Below are 20,498 nucleotides of genomic sequence, written 5' to 3' on the forward strand. Positions count from 1 at the left end.
ACCATGAATGAGAGCCACTCCCCAAGGCGCCATCTGCTCAGGGAACAGTTTCATCTTCTCAGTCTTTTACTCATTCCTTTCTCTCTAATGATGTCTCTGCTTTCTCTCTAACTTTCTGTTTCTAGGCCTTCCTTTTTCCTCCATACCCACGCGGGTTAGCCTCCCGCAGGCACCATTGCCCTCAGCTCCACCCAACTTCCTGCCTTTCCGCCCCACTGGCCCTCCACTCCTCGGCTGCTGTGAGAGGCCCGCGGTCTCCTTGGCCGAGGCTCAGCAGGAGCTGCAGATGCTGCAGAAGCAGCTGGGAGAAAGTGAGCACTTCCTGCATGCGAGCCTGCAGATGGCGGCCCCACCCATGTCACTCTGCATGGCTTTGGTTTGCTGGCAGTTTTCTAAAAGCCTAGGGGCGCACATGGCCAGGGGACGAAGGCGGGACAACGCTGCTTGCTTTTTAACATTTTTTTTTGGGAAGTGTGTTTACTGTTATCTTTCTGGTGTGTGTGTCCCATCCGTTAACAGGCGTCTAGCTCACCAGGCCCTGTCCTGGTACTCTCCCACTGCTGTCAGGGGGGAATACCACCAAGTGTGCCGAAGCCTGACACGCTGGTGACACACTTGCCCGTGCAGGGTGAAGTGGCCGTGACAAAGATGGCCACGTTCCGTGGGATCCTTCCCATGGCCGTTATACCCTCCCGCTGTGAGATGCTTTTAGTTGAGTTCAGATCCTCACACCCTCAGGTGGGGGCTACAAGGCGGAGGTAGAGGGATTAGAAGGGGGTGACAGCCCCTCTCCCTGTTGTGCAAGGTTCATTTCTGCCCCTGGACAGGGGACACATGGGCAGCGAGACCCGGAAACACAGGGATGTCTGCTATGAACTCAGTCCTCCAATTCACAGAACTCATAGACCGTGTGGTTACCTCTTAGAAAAGTGTTTGATGTATATATGGGCTAGATGTCCCATCATAGAAATTTTGTGTGCGTGTGATCACTTACAGCTTAGAAAAAAATGAGAAATAACCTCACATGATGGATTTGCTTTCTAATAGTGCTTAAAAAACAACTAGAAAGCAGTTTGAAATTACCTTAAAACTAGTGGAAAGTGCTGGTGCATCTGACCTAGAACTTACTGCTGTAGCCGTTCTGGAACCAACAACTGATGGATAACAAATCTGTCCCATGCCCCAGTGACAAGAGTGTTCTCAAGCTTACTTTTCCCCCTTTCCCTTTCCATGGTTGTCGATTCGCCTTCATCCAAGGGGAGACATAGAAGGAGAGCACTTCACGAAAAGGGGTCTGGTGCTGTGGGCTGAAGCCCTATCTAGTCTGGGGCACTGACCAGAGTCGGGTGTTCCCCGCGTTGGTGAGGAAGACTGTAGCCCTTTCTTTGCCCTCCTGAGGTGCGGTCCTCTCCGAGGGACCACCGCTTACCCATGCTCCTTGTTTACTTTGACCCAAGCTTCCGTGTGGACAGTAGTGCATGGCGGCTTCTCAGGTCACTGTGGGCCTAAAACCTTGCCTGGTGTCCTCGCATGATTTAGGGCATGTGCTCTGCATTGTGTGGCCAGGGAGACTGGAGAATGGGAGTATTGCTCACCGGTGCTGACGGTCTTGGGAGCTCCTGTGACCTTGGGTAGAAAGTATACGCACTGACTGTCAACAACGCTTTGCCTTGGGTGGGGTGAGCTGAAGGGTGTAGGAAATCACATCTTTATTGAATCCCAGGTGAAATTCCGAGGCTTACATTTTCATCCCCTTCTCTAACTCCCAGTGATCCTAATGGACATCTGTATTTTGCAAATTTGGGGAAGGAGAGACCCATGACTGTATTTCTCAAACGGTGCTGTCTATTAGAATCATGTGGGATGCCTTAAAAACATCCAGTGCCTAAGCTGTACTCCATACCAACTAAGGCAACATCTCAGGGCCCAGGCATCAGTATATATTTTTCTTACATTGTCCCAAGTATTTCCACTCCACTATGTAGCCAAGTTTGAGAACCAGTTATAGATGGAGATAAAAATGAGCAATTAACTACTCAGAGGAGTCTGGCTTGGCAGGAGGAAATGTGCCCTCACTTCTGTTTGCTTAGATAGAGCTGGCTGTGCACCATGCCACCCATGTGTATGATCCCTGAGAGACAGCAGTCATATGAATATGAACGTCCTAAACTACAGCGCTGCCCTCCGCTCTCCATCTCTCCCCAAGCTGGGCTTCTTTTATACAGAAGCAGAGATGATGGTGCTCAAGAGAAGGCCCATGATTTCATAAGATCTGTGAAAGCATCAGCCTGTGAAATGAAAGGTCCTTTCCCTCCCTGCCTGCCTCCCTCCCTGCAAGTCTTCAGTGATTCTTCAGGCAGGAGTGAGGAATCCTGTTGGGTGAGGTCCAATCCCCACTTGCCTGCCGTAGAGCCTCCTGCAGCCTCAGCAGAGTTCTCTGGTCTGGAGGAGTTGGGGCGACCATGTCTAGCTGGATTTCACGTGCCCTTTCTCCTCTGACAGCCCCAAAGGAGAAAGGGAAAGACTGACTGCTTAGCTCCTGGGGAAGGCAAGTCCCCACAGGCCAACAAAGAGTCCTGTTCACAGGTGTGCTCAATGCTGGATCCCATCACCCACGTGACCCCCGACTTTCGGAGTAAGTTCTACTCCTGGAACCTCCCTAGACTCTGTCATAGGAATTGTGACAGGAGCCAGGGTCCGCTGGATTTCTCTGGCTTACACTGGTGACTTTCAGATACTATATCCGTCTCCTACCTCTTGGTGTCTCCTGATGGCAAATACATGGCCTCTGGGTCATGAGTCTTCATCTACTGGGTTCTCTGCCGTGGGCTGGGACCTCTGACAGCCACAGGCACCCGTCGGGGTCTGTTCTCGGTAAGCACACACTTCCTCGCCGATCCTTCCCCTCTGATGCTGTTTCTCACACGGGTTTCTTTCTGCCCAGGTGTCAGTACCGTCCATCCCGCCTCCCCGGCTACATTGCTGAGCAGCCACGCGGACACCAGCTCTTCCCACTTCCTCCACCCTGCCCAGCCCCACTCTCCCCCGAGGGGCGCCCTCGAACTGGGCGGGATCCTGGAGCCCCGGTACCTGGGCAGCAGCGGCCAGTGGGACATGATGAGGCCTCAGAAAGGGAGCGTGTCTGGGGAGCTGTCCTCGGGCTCCTCCCTGAGCCAGCTGAACTCCAAACCCACAGGTAAGTGAAATTAACCCGTGTAGAGGCTGTGCCCTCGGCAGGGCTCTTGCATTTCTCTAGTCCCTGGGGATGAGATGAAAGGGCCATAGCGGTGCTTCGTGCATCCTCATCCTCCCTGCCCAGGGCCCGGGTGCTGTGCGGGGCGTGGGAAAGCCAGGGACCCCGCTGCTCTCACATTCGCCTGCATCCCGAGCCCCTGACAGCACACTCTGGGCCCTTCCGGAATGCTGGGCACCAGCACTCACAGGACATGCTGCCATCCGTCAGGAATTGCTGCAGAGAGGGTGGCCCACCCATAAATATATCCTGTGCCCCAAACCAGGTCCGACTTCCCTCTATCCTAGCTTTCCTGGTCAGGGTCGAGGCAGTGCACCATGTGGACCTGTTAGATACAGGTGGATGCTGGGATGCGGCTCATTTCCAACAGTGAGACGACTGTCATTTAAAAAAAAAAAAAAGGCTGAGCCCGAAGCAAAATGGTGCAGGTGGTGCAGCCTGTCAACAGCACCCCTCCCTACTCTGTCCCTGCACCTGTCATCCTTTCCTGGGGCACTTCCTCCTCTCTCCAGCCCTCGGATATGTGTAGGCTCTCCTTCCCTCCCTCCCTCCCTCCCTCCCTCCCTCCCTCCCTCCCTTCCTTCCTTCCTTCTTTCCTTCCTTCCTTCCTTCCTGGTAAAGGGGATGTGAGGGCAGCATTCAGGACCATTAATCAGCGGGATGAGTCCATATCCATGAAACTGACCCGAGGCCTTGTCTTGGAGGCAGAGGAAGAGCTGTGTGTCCTGCTATAGGATGTTTAATCAAGCATCAGTAAGAGGAGAGGGTTAGGGTAGCGCGAGGCCTTCCCCGTCACACCCAGAGTCACACTCAGGAGTGGCCATTGGGTGGCCAGGTGCCAGCAGGCCCTGTCCCAGCCTCCAGTTATTTATTTTTTGCACACATGAACAGGTTTTTAATAACATTCCCCCTGAATCAAACTGAACTGAAATAATTTCCAGAACTCAAAAGACTGCAGACTAAAATAAAGTCAGGCAAAAATATTGAGAAATTCTAGCAAAGTCTATGAATGAATCGTCCTAGGAGTTTGAACACGTAGACTGGTTCCGGTCCAGGCGGTGACTAGAATTCAGGGATCACCAGACCACGCAGAAAGAACCTTCCCACGGCTCCACACACTGACCGTGAGCCGAGACCCACGGTCAGGAAACCACACGAAAACTCAAGCCAATGAGATCTCAAGCTAACGAGCACTCCCAGTTACTTTTCTAAACCAGGTGGAACCCCCTTACACGCACTAGTTACACTGGTCACTGCACGCTTGCACTTAGCCCTGCGTGGGAAGAGGTCCATGGGGCTTGCTTGGCCCGGGCTGTCCTGTGTTGGAAAGTGCCCTGTTGCCTGGGTGCCCATGTGAGAGGGTGCAGTTGGCAGAAGGATGGTGACGTTTAGAGATCTTGCTGAGAAGCCAGTGGCCGAGCCTTGCGCCCACGTGAGCCCTGCCTGTGACCAGGATTCTCCCACCTCTCTCCTGCCCTGGTGGTGGCTGCAGGGGCTGACCTGCTAGAGGAGCACCTTGGCGAGATCCGGAACCTGCGCCAGCGCCTGGAGGAGTCCATCTGCATTAACGACCGCCTGCGGGAGCAGCTGGAACACCGGCTCAGCTCCACGGCCCGCGGAAGCGGTAGGATGGCCTGGGCTTCCTGTTCTGGTCCTAATTGGGAGCTTCTGGAGGGAGGGCCCTTGGGCAGAGCTTCAGAGCACAGTGGTTGGCTTACACGGTTACTGCCTGCCAATAGCCAGGCAAGGTTCTGGGCAAGTATGCTGTCCTTACTGTGCAGGTAGATGGAGGGGAGCTCAGAGAGTGACCTTCCTCACGGCAGAACCAGGTCTGTCCCAAAGCCACGGACTTCCTCATCCTCCTTAATCTGCTCTCGTACTTCCTGCTGAGTCCTCTGTGCCCTTGTCCTGTGGTTGGCAGGTGGTAGGGCCAGGTCTCTGGGGCCCTCCCCCAGCCACTTACCTGGGTTGGCCTTTCCCCACACTCGCCCCCAGGCTGCCGTCACTGGGAGGCTGTCACTCCCACACACCTTGTCGGGCCCACAGCGCAGCTGCAGCTGTAGGGGAAGGAGCTTCCCTGACGATGGCAGCCAGGGCAGGTGATAGTGCAGCCGAGAACCCCGAGAGGACGACAGGAAACCAGGCCTAGGCCCAGGCCTGAGTCCTCAGGGTTTTCTGCTGGGTGGGACAGTGTCTTTGGAGATGCAGAAGGTGCAGCTTTGAAAACATCTGCCACCCACATGCATAACTTGTCTGCTTTCTCTTCCGGGGCAGGATCCACGTCTAACATCTACAGTCAGGGTCTGGAGCCCACGGCTCAGCTGCACAGCGAGAACAGGGCCCTTCGGGAGGAGAACCGCAGCCTCCAGGCTCAGCTGAGTCACCTTTCGCGAGGTGGGTGTCAGAGCCACAAACTGGTCACCTCGGGTGCCTGTCTTCCCAGGCCACACCTGTTGCCAACCGGAGAAGCAGAGAGAGGAGGTGGAAAGGGCTGCTCCTGAGAGGTGCCACCTACGGGCCCTCAGACTTCAGGGCCCCGGGGACACATAGCCCTGGGGAACCACCCCTGCCATGCAAACCCGCCTGCTGATACAGTCACTGGCTATCAGAGTGGATACCACTTAGGTGTCTGTCCTATCTCCGCCAACTCCAGCTGATTTGGAACCAGAAAAGGGAGGAACCTGAGTGCCTGTAAACCCTCTCACGTTTCCCCTGACTTCACTGCAGCTCTGAGTGTCCCTCCCGGTACAGGGCCGCCATCCCCGTGTCCCCTCACCACGTCCCCTCGCTCCTCAGTTAGGCTCCTCTCTGGTCAGGAGTCCTCATGACTGTGTCTGGAGGAGCCTGTAAAGTGTTTCCAGAGCTTTCCCAGTCTACACAGTAGGCATCCACAGGCGGGCATCCATGGGTGGGCATCCATAGGTGGGCATCCATAGGCGGTCATCCACGAGTGGGCATCCATGGGTGAACATCCACAGGCGGGCATCCACAGGTGGGCATCCACAGGTGGACATCCACGGTGGGCATCCACAGGCAGGCATCCATGGGTGGGTATCAACAGGTGGACATCCACAGGCGGGCATCCACAAGTGGGCATCCACAGGTGGACATCCATGGGTGGGCATCCACAAGTGGGCATCCACAGGTGGGGCATCCACAAGTGGGCATCCACAGGTGGGCATCCACAGGTGGGGCATCCACAGGCGGGAATCCATGGGCAGGTTCCCACGGGTGGGCATCCACGGGTGGACATCATTTACGATGTGACCTGAGGTGCAGCTGACCTTAGTGTTAATTGACTTGCTTAGATCACTATATTGTCAATAACAAATTATTTTTATTTACTAATATTTATTAGTCATAGAAGACTAATAGTGTCCAAAAGGATTAAGCTGAGAATGAATGAATGCTTCTGGAAAAGGAAAAAGATATCAACAGATTTTTCCAAATTAGCCACCTCAGAGCAAGGAGATAGGAGAGGAAAGGTCACTGCTTGGGGAAGATAAAGGTCAACACATAAGAGAGAAGGCACGGTTACTAAACCACCATTGTGTGCCTGGCAAGACTAGAACAGAGCTCTCGGGGGAGAAGATGGAAGAGTTAAATGAGCACAGTTTGCCAGGCCCAGGTGAATTCTACCCCGAGGACTGACGGCACCTGCAGTCTTGTTCTCAGAGTCCCTGTCCAGAATCCTTAAGAAATGAAGAGCATAGAGATGCCACAAGCCCAGAACAGATGTCCCTGTTTTCAAAATGATGACAGTAATATATACTAAAAACTGTAGACAGGAGATCTTGTTGTTGATCTCTGGCAAAATTCAAGAATGGACTATTGCGCAGAGGGTTGTGAGCACTTAGAAAACAGTGAGTGTTAGAGACCAGAGTGTTTTCTCTAACAGCAAGTAGGCCTTATTCAGCAGAGGACCAAGGGCATTGCAAGGACGAGGCCCCATTCCCCAGCGTGTGTGGACAGTGAGCTGACCACGCCCCCCCCCGCCCCGCCCCCGCGGCCAGCTGCAGCATGCGCCGGCCTTCCTTTTGCCTTAGCTCTGTGTGCCGGGATGATGTGCTTGGGCTCACCTTCCTGCTGACCTCTGCCCCAGTCTAAACGCTCCTGTGTTCTGCTCACCAGAGCACTCCCAGGAGGCAGAGTGCCTGAGGGAGGCGCTGCTGACCTCGCGGTCCCGGCTGCAAGAGCTGGAAGTGGAGCTGGAGCACCAGAAGGTGGACCGGCAGCAGCTTTTGGAAGACTTGAAAGAGAAGCAGCAGGAGATCTTGCATTTCCAGGAGGAACGACTCTCCCTCCAGGAGAAGGACTCCAGGTCAGGGGGAGCCCACTGATAAGGAAGGAGGCCCCAATTTCAGGTGCAGAAGAAGGGACCTTGGCAAGACAGTTAATGGCCCCTTTTGGAGACTGTTTCCCCTTTGCAATTCCTGACTTATGGGTGACATGCACAGAAGGAGGGACTTCTCTGGGAAGGCAGAACCCCGGCCTCCACCAAGATGCTCGCCCCCAGCCTAAACGCTAACTGCCTGGCAGCGTGAGAAGAGCATCCGGGGCAGTAGGAACGCTGTGCTGGTGTGTCCCTGCCACTATAGCTAATAGTACCACTCCAAGCACAGTCACTCTGCCTCTCCAGCCTCTGTCCCCACACCTGTAAAATCAAAGCCAGGGGCTTTGTGACCCTGCGTTGATGGCTCGGGCTAAGCCTCTCTGGTGTGAAGGTTGGCTTGCAGTGTCTGGCCCTGGTGTGGCCGAGCAACCTGCCGGCTCAGCACCTTCCTCCTCCCCCTCCCCGCAGGCTGCAGCACAAGCTGGCCCTCCTGCAGCAACAGTGCGAGGAGAAGCAGCAGCTCTTCCAGACCCTCCAGTCGGAGCTGCAGATCTACGAGGCGCTTCATGGCAGTTCCAAGAAGGGGTTGAAAGGTATGAGTTCTGCCTCCTGTCCCCTGGCTGCGAGCTTCCTGCCCCTGCTTAGGATCCCAGTGGGGTCTTCTTCACCTTGGAGCGTACAGCTCCTGGAAAGCTACCGTCCGTCTCAGAAAAACCGCCAGCCAGACCTGGGGCTCCCAGTCCAAACAGGGGAGCTCTCATACCCAAAGCCCGGAGGTTGGTGACAACAGTGAGGTCGAGCCTAGACATCCTTAAAAAGAGGCCACAGAGTCAAACCTCACCCACCATCTAGGCCAGAAGCCAGTTCCTCAAGGTCCAGATATACAATGATATTGTTTACGTGCGCAGACCGTCCTGATGGTGTCATCATTTGAAAAGGTCTTGGCTAGTGTGAACAACACATCCCGACCACTATGCAGCCCGTGCAGCAGGCCGCCTGCTCCCGCTCCGACCCCTTCCCAGCGAGAAAAGAAAAAAATAGAGGAATTGATTTTATGGAAATACCACTAATAGAACCTACATTTCAAGGCTGGATTTACATTTTAAACTCTTAAAGTAGACGTTTGTCACCTGCTGAAATAATTTTTAGAAGTCCTGAGCTTGATTAAAAACATCTGTGGCACCCAATACATTTCATAAAAAAATAAAAATAGTGGTAGAAATAAAGGATGTGGAAGCCTGGGTCTGTAGCTGTCCATGGGCTCGCGGATGAGGGCGTGAGATGGAAACACATTTCCACAAGGACGTTGTAGGCCAAGGTTGGTAGAGGAGCCACCTCAGCCCAAGACCACCGTGGTGCGAGCGTGGTGTCCCTATGGTGAGACCATATCTGAAATATTGTCAGGTTGTGAGTACTGTCTTGTAAAAGGGACATCGACAAGCTAAGGAACATCGTGAAGACATGGGCCATGAGGCTGAGGACTAGAAATCTCAAACTGGAATAAGAAACTAACAATTGTCAGGCTAGGAAAGAGCCTGAGAAGGTGAGAACTGGCTTCGAACATTTGAAGAACTGTCAGGTGTGTTTGTGGTTCTTCAGAGGGCTGAACAGAGGGCCAGGGGTGAGGGGCAATGGGATTTGCATCTACAATTCACACCTCCCTTGTCACTGGAGCCTTCTGGTGGTGGAGAGGCTGGATTGTGGAGGAGTAAGCGCCCCTCCCAAGCCCTGTTTCAGTAGAGAGGGATGCTTTGTCAAGGATGACCTAGATACAATTCCTGCTTTGGACAGGAGTTGACTCCCCGAGTCTTTCAGCGCTGAGGTATTTTTGATTATATGTTCTAAAATTCCATAAACAATATGGTTTACTATGTTAAGAATTTTCACTCTTCAGCCAAATTTGAATTTTCATAAAACTTGATCAAGTTTCCTGATTTTACTGAACTGGAACTTGAAGAAGTACAGAGGGCCCAGGAGGCTGAGAGAATAGCTGACGTACAAAGTCATGGGCGTACTGGGCCGGGAGACCTCCCTGCCTGGGGTTTGAGAAGTCAGGTCAGCCGAAGGAGCGTTGCCAGCAGACGGGAGACCTACAGGGAGGCTGAAACTTGACGTTCTGTGAAGCAGGCGATGGAAAATGAGTTCGATCTTTCCAAGTAAGATAGGTCCATGGTGGAAGCGGAATCTTAAGAGGGTGAGACTGGTGGGCCATACGGGAGCTGGAAGACCTTAGAGTCAGGGAAACCTCCTGAAAGGGTGTCGTGATGTCCTGGGTGCTAAGTGATGAGAGTAATCCAAGGTGCTATCAGGAAGAGAAAGGGGAATGGATAAATGAAAAACATGTTTTAATAAGCAAAATGTTGTGAGAATTTAGATGGCGGGAAAGAAAGAGAAGGAGGAGCATCATGGAACTTTGGGGTTAGTGTCCCGAATCACCTCCCCTTTTGTGCCTTGATCCGTTTTTGTGGGTCTTTTAGGATTCATTTCAAAGCTACTACCACTAAAGCCCCAGAACCCCTTATCCTTAATTCTGTAATCCAGCAAGAGCTCTGAATGGAAGTCTTTCTCATGTACTCATTTGGTGACAAAACCTAACTGAACTGACACAGTGCGTTCACAGTCTGCACTTACCCCACTCAGTGAGAATGTTCACATAAGTCATTGCAGAAATATTGATGCGTCTGATAAGGTCTGTGGCCCAGATGCAGCTGGGTGCATGGATTGTGTGGTACACACGGTACGTGCATCTCATTGCCTTGCTAACAACCAAAACAGACTTTACCTTTGCACATACACTGGGCCTCAAAGTTTTCAGCTAAGCAGTTGTGGTCTTACAGATGATTTCTCATATCTCTTCATCCCCAGGAGCTACAAATACTAGTAGACTGTGTAGTGAGTAGAGGTAAAAAACATGGAGAAGGTAAAGTTCAATTAGGTATGATCCCCAGTCTGTGGTGCCTGGTTGCCATGGTTACATGCTGCCAAAGGCCTGGCGCCTTCCTCCTTCTCTCCTTGATTCCTGAGTGTGGGGTCATCGATCTCCCCTCCCCCAGCCCCTGCCCCTCTTTCGTTCTGTGCTAACGTCCTGTCTTGGAAGACCCTGCTCACTAGTCAGCAGGACTCAAGTCGATATGGAGTTGAAATGATAGGCTTGACCTCCTCTGCCAATCAAATGCCCTCTAGGTGTATGTGGGTAATTTCAGAAAAAGTCCAGACTCGGGTGTGTGCCCGACTCCACACAGGAAAAGTGGCATTCCCATCACAGATGTGCTGCCTGGGACTCTGAGATGGCCATGCGATCAGGAGAAAGGAATGTCACGGAGTGTCTGATAAACGCTGAGAAATACTTGGATCAGAGCTACTAACCCTCCTCCTCTGCTTTCAGCTCACACCTGGGATGCCTGCCACCAGGTCCCTTTGAGCAGCGACCTGAGCCACCTGGTGGCAGAGATCCGGGCCCTGAGAGGGCAGCTGGAGCAGAGCATTCAGGTGAACAACAGCCTGCGGCTGCAGCTGGAGCAGCAGCTGGACCGTGGTGCCAGCAGAGCCAGCCCCGGCCCCTCTGGCAGCAACAGCTCTCCCGCCAGCACGGGCCCTGGAGACAAGCAGCCGCTCCTCCTAGGTAGGAAGACGAGGGCATCGGGAAGCCCCAGCCAGCTGCCTGGCCACCAGGCGTCTGTGGTGGAAGGGACAGTCTTGCCTCCTCCGAGCTCCTTAGTGAAGGTCGGGGTGACATCGCAGATGCTCCAGTGTAGTCAGTGCCTGAGCGGGGCTTGGGCTTCAGGCTCAGCCCTGCCTCTGACTCGGAGTTGCCACCTTCCCATGTTTCCCCGGGGCCAGGTGTTTGAACTCCTCAGGCACTGACGCCTGACTTTCCTCATTTTTTAAGATGCGGGTAACAATATCGAGTTTGTGTAGTCATTTGGAGTGTTAAATGAAATAATTCACAAGTGCTTGGCACAGTAAGAATTGCTCAGCGATTGACAGCTGTGTGCCTTAACGACTCCTGTATTTGTATTTGTAGAGTGTTTTAAAACTTCCCACAAGTTTTCAAATAATTTCATCCGCGGCAGGGCAGGTTTTACAAGTTTTCAAATAATTTCATCCGCGGCAGGGCAGGTTTTACACTGTTTTCACAGGAGAAAACACTGACACGTTAACTGACCTGCTAAAGCTTATGGGGCTCAGACACCACCCAGGACCGAACCAGAGATTCTGATTTCCAGGCTGCGTTCCTCCCGCCGCCCCAAGCTCCCCTCGGTGCCGCCGGCCGTCCAGGCTCTCTAGCCTGGCTTCCCTTCCCCTGGCACGTGGGGACCTCAGTCACTGCCCCGCGCCCCGTCCCACCACAGAGGCCTGACAGGGAGCAGGCTCTGAGCCACGCTGGGCTGAGCAGGATGGTCTCTGTCTTCAGGACACTTGCCACTTCCTCCGCTGTAGGCTTGCTGCCTGGTCTCCCACCGGGCCCCCCTGGCCCCCCAAGGCTCCTGTCTCCTGTCCTTCCCATGCTGCTGCATTTCCCAGCACTAACTCCTCATCAGAAGGGTGACTAGAATGCTGGGTTTAGCCCTAGCTGGTTTCGCTCAGTGGATTGAGCATCGGCTTGTGGACTGAAGAGTCCCGGGTTTGATTCTGGTCAAGGGCACATACCCAGGTTGCGGCCTACATCCCCAGTAGGGGGCATGCAGGTGGCAGCTGATCAGTGATTCTCTCTCATCATTGATGTTTCTATCTCTCTCTCCCTCTCCCTCCCTCTCTGAAATCAATAAAAATATATTAAAAAAGAATTCTGGGTTTAGTCACCCACCCGTCCCTTCATTCCTTGATTCAGTATTTTTAACATATATGTTAACAATATTTATGCATGTTTATACTTTGTTACAAAGCATAGTATTAGATGCTACATGCAAAATCGTATTCAAAACTGGGGCTAGAAAAATATATGCCTGATAATTTTTAAAATTAGACTTTGCTTTCTCCACCCTTCAATTTCAGGAACATCTTGTTCCACACCATGCGGTTGGTGTGCTCTTGCTTGTGCTGTGGCCCGTGGGTGTGTGAGGGGGCCGAGGGGAGGAGGTGTGCCTGTGCGTTGCGAGCAGCGTGTCCCAGGGTCCCTGAGAGCTGTCCTTGTCTTCACCCCCAGATGCAGTTGCCTCCCCTCCCGTTCGGGATGTGGGCATGAACCCAGCCCTGGTCTTCCCGGGCTCTTTCACAGCTCCTGGTCCAGACTCCGCCCTCCTCAGTAGGACAAATGGTAACTATGGCAACCGGAGGGCACAGGGGCGGGTGATGGAAAGCCGTTACTGTAACCCTCGGTTTTCTGTACACACACTGTCTGAATTTAGGGCGTGTTCTCTGCATGCCCCGAGGCCGCTGGCCCCACTCACTGGCCGCCTTTCCTGTCATTACACTTGCTCCTGTGGGTCTCCTTTTGCTCCGCTGGTGCTTCATCGCACGTAGTCGCTCCCTTCCTGAAAGTGCTCTCTGAATCCAGCCTCCTCTCCTGCCCCGTCTTCTCATCCCAGATGTTTTAATTAAAAACATTTGTTCCAAATATTTCCTGTTCGATAAACACAAAATTTGCCTCCTGTAATTCTGTCATTGTGAGATGATGTAAGAAAGATGACAAAACATAGAACCCAGCCCATCTGGACTTCATGCCCCAGGCTTTTTCACGACTGCCCGCCCTGGCCCTGGCCCTGGCCCTGGCCCTGGCAGTACTTGACGTGTCTTTCGGGTTGACGTGAGCAGTGGGGTTTGCTGTGCCTTTATTTTTCAGATCTGGGTTTTGATGGAGTGAAGAGCCCTCCCAAGCTGGAGGGCGATGCTGCTGATGGCTGCTTCGCCAATAAGCATGGCCGCCACGTGGTCGGCCACATCGACGACTACAGCGCCCTGAGCCAGCAGATCGGGGAGGGCAGGCTGCTGGCCAGCAAGATCGCGTCAGCCGTGAGATCCGCCTGCAGCTGCCCTGGCCTCGAGGCTCGGGGCTCCGAGGTAGTCACACCACAGTGCCCAGGTGCCCCTCTCCTGGCCCTTTCTTCTGGTTTTTATTTTAAATTGATTGAGAGAGAGAGAGAGAGAGAGAGAGAGAGAGAGAGACATTGAAATGAGAGTGAAACCTCAACCGGCTGCCTCCTGCATGCCCCCGACCGGAGACCGAGCCTGCAACCCCTGCAGGTGCCCCAACCTGGAACTGAATCAGCACCTTTCAGGTGCCCAGAACCACACCCAATCAAGTGAGCCACACTGGCAAGGGCCCTTTCTTCTGACGTTAGCTCCTCCCACTTACTCATGCATTCATTGATTGCTTCTTTTCCCCCTCACCATTTATCCCCTCTATGCCCTCTTCCACCTCCACCCTCTCCTGCCATCAACACACGGGAGATTTATTTCCTGTTTTCAGGGGGACAAAGGAGGGTGCACCTGCTCTTCCTCAAGTAACTTGAATTCAAATTAATCGGTATGCCCTCATGGTATAGTTTGCTCCCCTTCAGGACTTTAGACTCAAGAGCGTGGAGCAGGACTGGAAGTGAAGAGAATGTGGGGGAAGCTGGAATCCGCTGAGTCCTTGCAGGTGGGAGGTCGCGGCCGAGGCCGGGGCGCTGGGCTTCAGGCTCAGCTTCCTCGTGCAGGCAGGCCTGCGTCTACCTCACGCACAGAGGAAGCTGAAAGCTGGAAGCACAAGATCACTGACAGCATGCTTGGGGGAAGTGATCTGTCAGCCCCAGTAATGCCCGCGCTCCCTCCCTCTCTCCTAGGTGCTGGGCAGCGAAGGCGTCAGTGAACTTCGTAGCAGCGCCAATGCCCTAGGCCACGTGTTGGACGAGTCGGCCTCCCTCCTGACCATGTTCTGGCGGGCGGCCTTGCCCAGCTCCCACGGCCCTGCGCTGCCTGGCAAAGCGGTAGGAGACCAGCACCCTCTACTGGTTCTGCCCCCAGTAACCATGCTGCATGCCCAGCCCCATAGATCCTGAAGATCAGGAGCCCAGGAGTGCGTCAGATAGATGGGATCTGGGGAGACCTCTCGTCTGTGGGTTCTGCTGTCAGTGCCATTCTGACCACATCCCTTCTCCTCCTGCCCCAACCCCCAGGATAGAAATCAAAGGGGGAAAGAAAGGATGTGGAGAAGGGAGAGACAGGAGAACCCTGGTAGCTGTAAATGCGCAGTTTCTTTAACTTTCTGAAGTGGGGCTGAGAAGTTCAGGGATAGGTTAAAGCATCAATGCCCCCACCCACCCACCATGCACAGAGTGAAGCAGGGTCCCAGAATGTCCCCGTGAGAGGGCCACCCGCTGGAACCCCCAGAGCACTTCAGTCTGCATCTCTGGGCCAGACCTGGAGCGTCAGCCACCCCTTGCTCTCAGACCTCAGCCTGCTCCCTGGATGGCGGCACTTGGACAGGCAGGTTCAGAATCCCCTCCAGGCTTCTAGCTCCAGATTCTAGCTGCCGACACCTAGGGGACCCACCTGTGCTAATTCCAAGGGGGGCGGGGGGCGCGGTTTGCCATCTTGAGGTTGGCACACATATTTACGAAAGTGCAGACAGTCGTTGGCCAGCCCTGCCTCCCAAGGCACAATATTCCTAATTACCAGGCTTACGTGTGATGCCCAGCGATGTAGGACGCCAGCACGAAGGTTGAGCTCTTGGTCACAGCCGGGAGTTTCCGTGCTGTCCCGGAGTCAGGTCCTCTCAGCAGCCAAGTGTAGGCCTGCAGGCTGCTGGGCCCCCAGGTCCTCAGTGTTCCGCCCGCTGGGGCCCCAGGTCCTCAGTGTCCCGCCTGCTGGCTCAGGGCCCCAGGTCCTCAGTGTCCCGCCTCCTGGGCCCTCAGGTCCTCAGTGTCTCACCTGCTGGCTCAGGGACCCAGGTCCTCAGTGTCCCGCCTGCTGGGACCCCCAGGTCCTCAGTGTCCCACCTGCTGGCTCAGGGCCCCAGGTCCTCAGTGTCCCGCCTGCTGGGCCCCAGGTCCTCAGTGTCTCACCTGCTGGCTCAGGGCCCCAGGTCCTCAGTGTCCCACCTGCTGGGGCCCCAGGTCCTCAGTGTCCCGCCTGCTGGGGTCCCAGGTCCTCAGTGTCCCACCTGCTGGTGCCCCAGGTCCTCAGTGTCCCGCCTGCTGGCTCAGGGCCCCAGGTGCTCAGTGTCCCGCCTGCTGGGGCCCCAGGTGCTCAGTGTCCCACCTGCTGGCTCAGGGCCCCAGGTGCTCAGTGTCCCACCTGCTGGCTCAGGGCCCCAGGTGCTTAGTGCTCCGCCTGTTGGCTCATCCTGAGCTGTCAGCACTGCAGGGTTTTGAGAATTCCATGGAATCCACTCCAGAAATCGATGGGAAGATCAAGGAATCCTGCTTTGGGTTGTAAGAGCCAGGAGCATGGGGTGTGTAGGCCTCTGACCATGGACAGCCAGCTGTTCCTCTTCCCCAGGGAGAGTCCGTGACGAGGGAGCTTCTGGAGCTGAGAACCAAGCTTTCCAGGCAGGAGCGCCTCCTCCAGAGCACGGCCGAGCGCCTGAGTACCGCCAGCCGGCAGAAGGAGAGCCTGGAGCAGTTCATCTTCAGCCAGCGTGGGTGCCTGAGCCGGGAGGGGAGAGGACGGGGCCGGGGGGGGGGGGGGGGAGGGCGGTACGCGGGGGGGGGGGGGCACGACTCCCCACTGTGCTGCGGATGGGCAGGGGCGGGGAGACTGATGTGATGCCCCAGCCTCCTGTGCCATGAGTAAGCATGAATGCAGAGCGAAGTGGGGCTTGGGGGACAGCAGGAGGCCCTGGCTGAGTCGGCCTGGAAGACACACTGCGGAACACACACCCAGGGCCAGCGTGGGCCCCGCTTGCTGGTAATCTCCGCCTGGTCGGGCTCTTGTGTTTTCCAGTGACCAGGACGCACGATGTTTTGAAGAAGGCAAGGAATAATCTGGAGGTAAGGAAACCACCGCACCAGTCAGAGCCAGAGAGCCCACCCCACACCCACCCGCATCTGTCACCAGAGTCTGCGGGTGACCCTCCGCCTGCTCCAGCCACCGGGTTCTGGTCCACGGAGGAGTGCAGGTCGTCAGGAGGTGGTCGGCAGGCATCCTCTAGTCCCCCCTCTCCCACCTCCGCCCTCCACCAGGGGCTCCATCTTTTCTCTCTACTCCACTTCCCCCTCCTTTTCTGCCATGTCAGGGCCCCAGAGAAATGCAGCTCCGTTGATTCTGGAGTCAGAGGCCACGTGGGAGTGGGCCTCTGCCTTGGCCCCAGGAAAGGGCTCCTGAGGCCGGTGTGCGTGCGGGGCTTTTCTGTGCTACTTTAGGAACATATAAAAGCAAGGTGCCACCTAGTAAATTGAACTCACTGCACACTATTGGGCTGAAAACAGCAATTTGATTTTGCTGTATCTTTTTTTTTAAGCAACATCACACACAAAAAAAACACGTTGGGTCTTATTGACCTAAGAGAATTTGATAGATAAAGGTTGAGCCGTAGAGGAAAGATGTGATGTACACGGCAGACTTTCTCTACAGTTGCTGAAAGCACTAACACACTTCCTAGCAAGTACTTTGCAGAAAAACTAGAGATGTTAGAAATGGCTCAACAGTCAGAAACCAAATCTTTCAACCTGGACTTTAACTGCTTTGCCGTAAGCAGCTGAGCATATTCCTGAATGATAACCGGGAAGAACGTGGGTTTCCCCAGTAAGAAAATGGGTTAAACTCTGCACCCCCCCCCTTTTTTTTTTTTTTGCTAATTCCCTCTTGTCTTTCTCTTGATGATTCCTTTCTTTCCTGAGCCTTTTTAGAAGAACCCTTCCAAGATTGCCTCTGTAAAGCCTTATTCCTGTCCCAGCAAAGGTAACCCACCGGCTTCTGCTCCTGTTGGCGCCCCAGCTTGGAAGTTTCTCTCTACCTCGCTGGGCCGCGGCAAGGGGCCTGGGGCCTGGTTCTAATCCCAGGCTTGTCACTAACCGGCTGTGTGGCTTTGGCTGCCCCTCAGCTGTAAGCGGTGGCACTAGACCTAAATGATCTCGAGGTCCCTGCTGGCATGGCCCCTTTTTCTCCTCGTTAAGTAGATGGGACGTAACGGGGGGCTCTCGCAGTGTCCTCTCCTTCCCACGGCGCACCGTGTCTGTGTGCGCGTGTGTCATACTGAGCATCTCTTCCTGGGAGAGCACAGAGCCATCATTTTGCTGCAAAGTGGATTGGAGAGTGAGCTGGCCCGAGGGGGTGGTCGGATCCGGCCACTGCGTGCACGGTGGCTTTGAGCAGGGATATCGCCACGCGAGGAGGAGGGAACCTTCCCACTAACCTGGTGGCACCCCTTGCTCCCCGGCCACAGGGCAGCCCCTGAGCTCCTCCTCTTCACAGGCCCTCGCTGCGCTGGCTTCTGCCACCACTCAGCTCCCGCTGCAGCCTCCGTGTCCCCAGGGGGCCTGACAACTGTCCTCACCGGGTTGTGGTTTTGTCTGCAGGTGAAATCGCTAAGGGCTCTGCCGTGCGCTCCAGCCTTGTGACCCTTGCCTTCCAGGAGCCGTGCAAGAAGCGAAGCCACCAGAGGGCCTTAAAGCAGCAGGAAGGCTGGGCCTGCCCCCCTTTCGTGCAGCTGCCTCTCTGCTGAGGAGCCCCGGCCCTGCTCCTCCTCTCCTGTGGGGGTCAAGAAGGAGTCAGCCGTGGCCGGTGGGGCAGGGCGGGAGGCGGGGACCTCCCCTGCACTTACAGACACCAGCCCAGGCCGCTGCCCGGCACCAAGCAAAACATGCTTATCACCAAGCAAAACATGCTTATCACTAAGCAAAACCCGCGTAGCTTGTAGACAACCTGGGGCGCTGCCTGTGGAAGCCCCGGGGGCCCGGGACCCGCAGCCACATGTCTCCCCCAGCAGCTAACCTCCGTCAGCTCGGGAACCAGGACCCTGCTTCCCGTGATGGGCCTGTGGTCCCGACCCTGGAGCTCCTCGGCAGACCCAGAAGCACACGGAGGAGGAGCAGCGGTGCCCTGCTGGGCTGTGCCACGCCTTCCGGCCGGCTCAGCTGGTCCCAGGCCACTGGGTGCCGCCCGCACAGCAGCAGTGCATCCTGTGAGTCCTCATGGCAGAAGGGGCGACTCCCGGATACCATCTCATGCTTAGCCAGCACCCTCCTTCATTCCCCCCGATCTCCAAAGTGTGCCGGCCTCACGCTGGCTGTGCTGTCCCGCTGTCACCGTATGTCCCTCCGGGGACTGGGGGCTAATGGCCAGGCCAAGCCATTGGAAGTCTGTGTAAAGCAAACCGGTGACCGTCGTAGGTGGCGTGTGAGAGACAGTTGTGCTAAAGCCTACCCAGTCCGTCTCCGCGGTGCTTCAGAACGTGTGTATGTGTGTATAGCTGTACGATATGTATTTATATATGTTGCGATAGCAATAGATTGAAGGCCGACATGACTGGTGGACAGGATCTGTGGGAGGAAATGAAACCTTTTTCCTGGGGGCTGTTAGAGCAAAACGTGCAAAAAGAAATAAAAGGTTTTCTTCGCCCGCTTTGTCTCCAGTGTCTGCCTCAGTCTTTAGGCTGCGTAAGAGCAGGAAGTACAAACAGTTCCTGACAGATATAATAGATTATTAATATATATTGACTGAATACATGAATGAGCAAGAGGGATAGAGTTCCATGGGGAAGTCTGGTCTTGATGGGCACACAGACCTGGGTTTGCATCCTGTTTCTGTTACTTGAGAGCCTTGAAGTTCGGCAGGTTATTTTCTCTTTGAGCCTAAGTTTTCTCATCTGCAAAATGGGGATGTTGTGGAGTGAGTAAAGGAGACTGTGTGGAAAGCCCCTGGCACAATGCCTCACATACAGTAGGCAGTGAGTGGCTAAATTCTTGATCTTATGATCAATGTATTGATCAGCAGGGCTACAAAAGTGAGTCAGACGTAAATCCTGGCCTTGTTGAGCTTACAGACCGGGAGAGCATGGAAAAACCTGCACAAGTAACCATAATACAAGGCAAGGTACATGCGCTGCCTGGAAGTGCTGTGGTGTTTGGAGGAGGGGAATGAAGTTAGGGATGACATGAAGCAGGACTTAAAAATGAACTATATTCATAAGAACTAAGGAAACCCAAAGCTAGTGGGAGGAAGGAAATAAGAAAGCTCACACCCTTCGGATGCCTATTCTCCCGCCCCCCGCCCCCCAAATAACCAAACTACTGTGTTGGCGATAATACGGAGAAACTGTACCGTGTGCACTGCAGTGGGAATGCAAAGTGGTGCAGCTGCCGTGGAAAACAGCATGGCGTTTCTTCAAAAAATCAATAATAGAACAACTGCATCATCCTGCGGGTCTGCTTCTGGGTGTATGGAAAGAAGGGGCGTGCAGATCTATTTGCACACGCACGTCCATAGCATAATTGCTCTCAATGGCTAAAATGTGGAAGCAGCTGAGTGTCTACAGATGGATGAATGGATAAACAAAATGTGATAGATGCAGACAATGAAATAGCATCCAGCCATTTATTTGTTTATTTATTTTAAAAAATATTTTTGTTGATTTGAGAGGGAGAGGGAGAGGGATAGATAGAATCATCGATGAGAAACATCTATTGCCTGCCTCCTGCATGCCCCCTGCAACCTGGCCATGTGCCCTGACCAGGAGTCGAACCATGACCTCCTGGTTCGTGGGTCGACGCTCAACCACTGGGCCACACCGGCCGGTCTCATTCAGCCTTTTACAAAAAGGAATGCATTTTTGATACATACTACTACATGGGAGAACCTTGAAGACATGCTCAGTGAAGGAAGCCGACCACAAAAGGACAAGAGTAAGGGCAGGGGGGATGGTGGATAAGAAAAACGTGATGAAGTCGGTGGATTTGTGGTGGACGGTGTTGGGAAGTTAGGAGCAGGCATTCTAGAGTAAGCGTTTTGGGAAGATGAGCGAGTGGGAGAGTGAGGTGTTAAACATCATAT

The 20,498-nt window shown here is 54.4% G+C and overlaps 1 protein-coding gene across 14 annotated transcripts in view; it reads left to right on the plus strand.

The window, feature by feature from the left end:
* Positions 1 to 19,069, plus strand: part of LOC308237049 (myomegalin) — a 158,824-nt gene extending 139,755 nt beyond the window's left edge. For 4 of the 14 annotated variants that reach the window (XM_080647415.1, XM_080647416.1, XM_080647423.1 and 1 more), the window contains 13 exons: positions 126 to 311; positions 2,945 to 3,196; positions 4,746 to 4,877; positions 5,528 to 5,647; positions 7,385 to 7,574; positions 8,055 to 8,179; positions 10,972 to 11,208; positions 12,733 to 12,843; positions 13,369 to 13,586; positions 14,351 to 14,494; positions 16,008 to 16,146; positions 16,452 to 16,498; positions 18,026 to 19,069. In XM_080647415.1, the coding sequence (XP_080503541.1) occupies positions 126 to 311; positions 2,945 to 3,196; positions 4,746 to 4,877; positions 5,528 to 5,647; positions 7,385 to 7,574; positions 8,055 to 8,179; positions 10,972 to 11,208; positions 12,733 to 12,843; positions 13,369 to 13,586; positions 14,351 to 14,494; positions 16,008 to 16,146; positions 16,452 to 16,498; positions 18,026 to 18,067 (1,943 nt within the window). In that variant the 3' untranslated portion in view covers positions 18,068 to 19,069. Of the gene's footprint in view, positions 1 to 125; positions 312 to 2,944; positions 3,197 to 4,745; positions 4,878 to 5,527; positions 5,648 to 7,384; positions 7,575 to 8,054; positions 8,180 to 10,971; positions 11,209 to 12,732; positions 12,844 to 13,368; positions 13,587 to 14,350; positions 14,495 to 16,007; positions 16,147 to 16,451; positions 16,499 to 17,356; positions 17,409 to 18,025 lie in introns of all 14 variants that reach the window. The other 10 variants (XM_080647414.1, XM_080647418.1, XM_080647422.1 and 7 more) reach the window with 4 other exon arrangements.
* The last annotated feature ends 1,429 nt before the right edge of the window (positions 19,070 to 20,498 follow it).

This window comes from Plecotus auritus (assembly GCF_963455305.1).
Source record: "Plecotus auritus genome assembly, chromosome: 12".
NCBI classification, from domain to species: Eukaryota; Metazoa; Chordata; class Mammalia; order Chiroptera; family Vespertilionidae; genus Plecotus; species Plecotus auritus.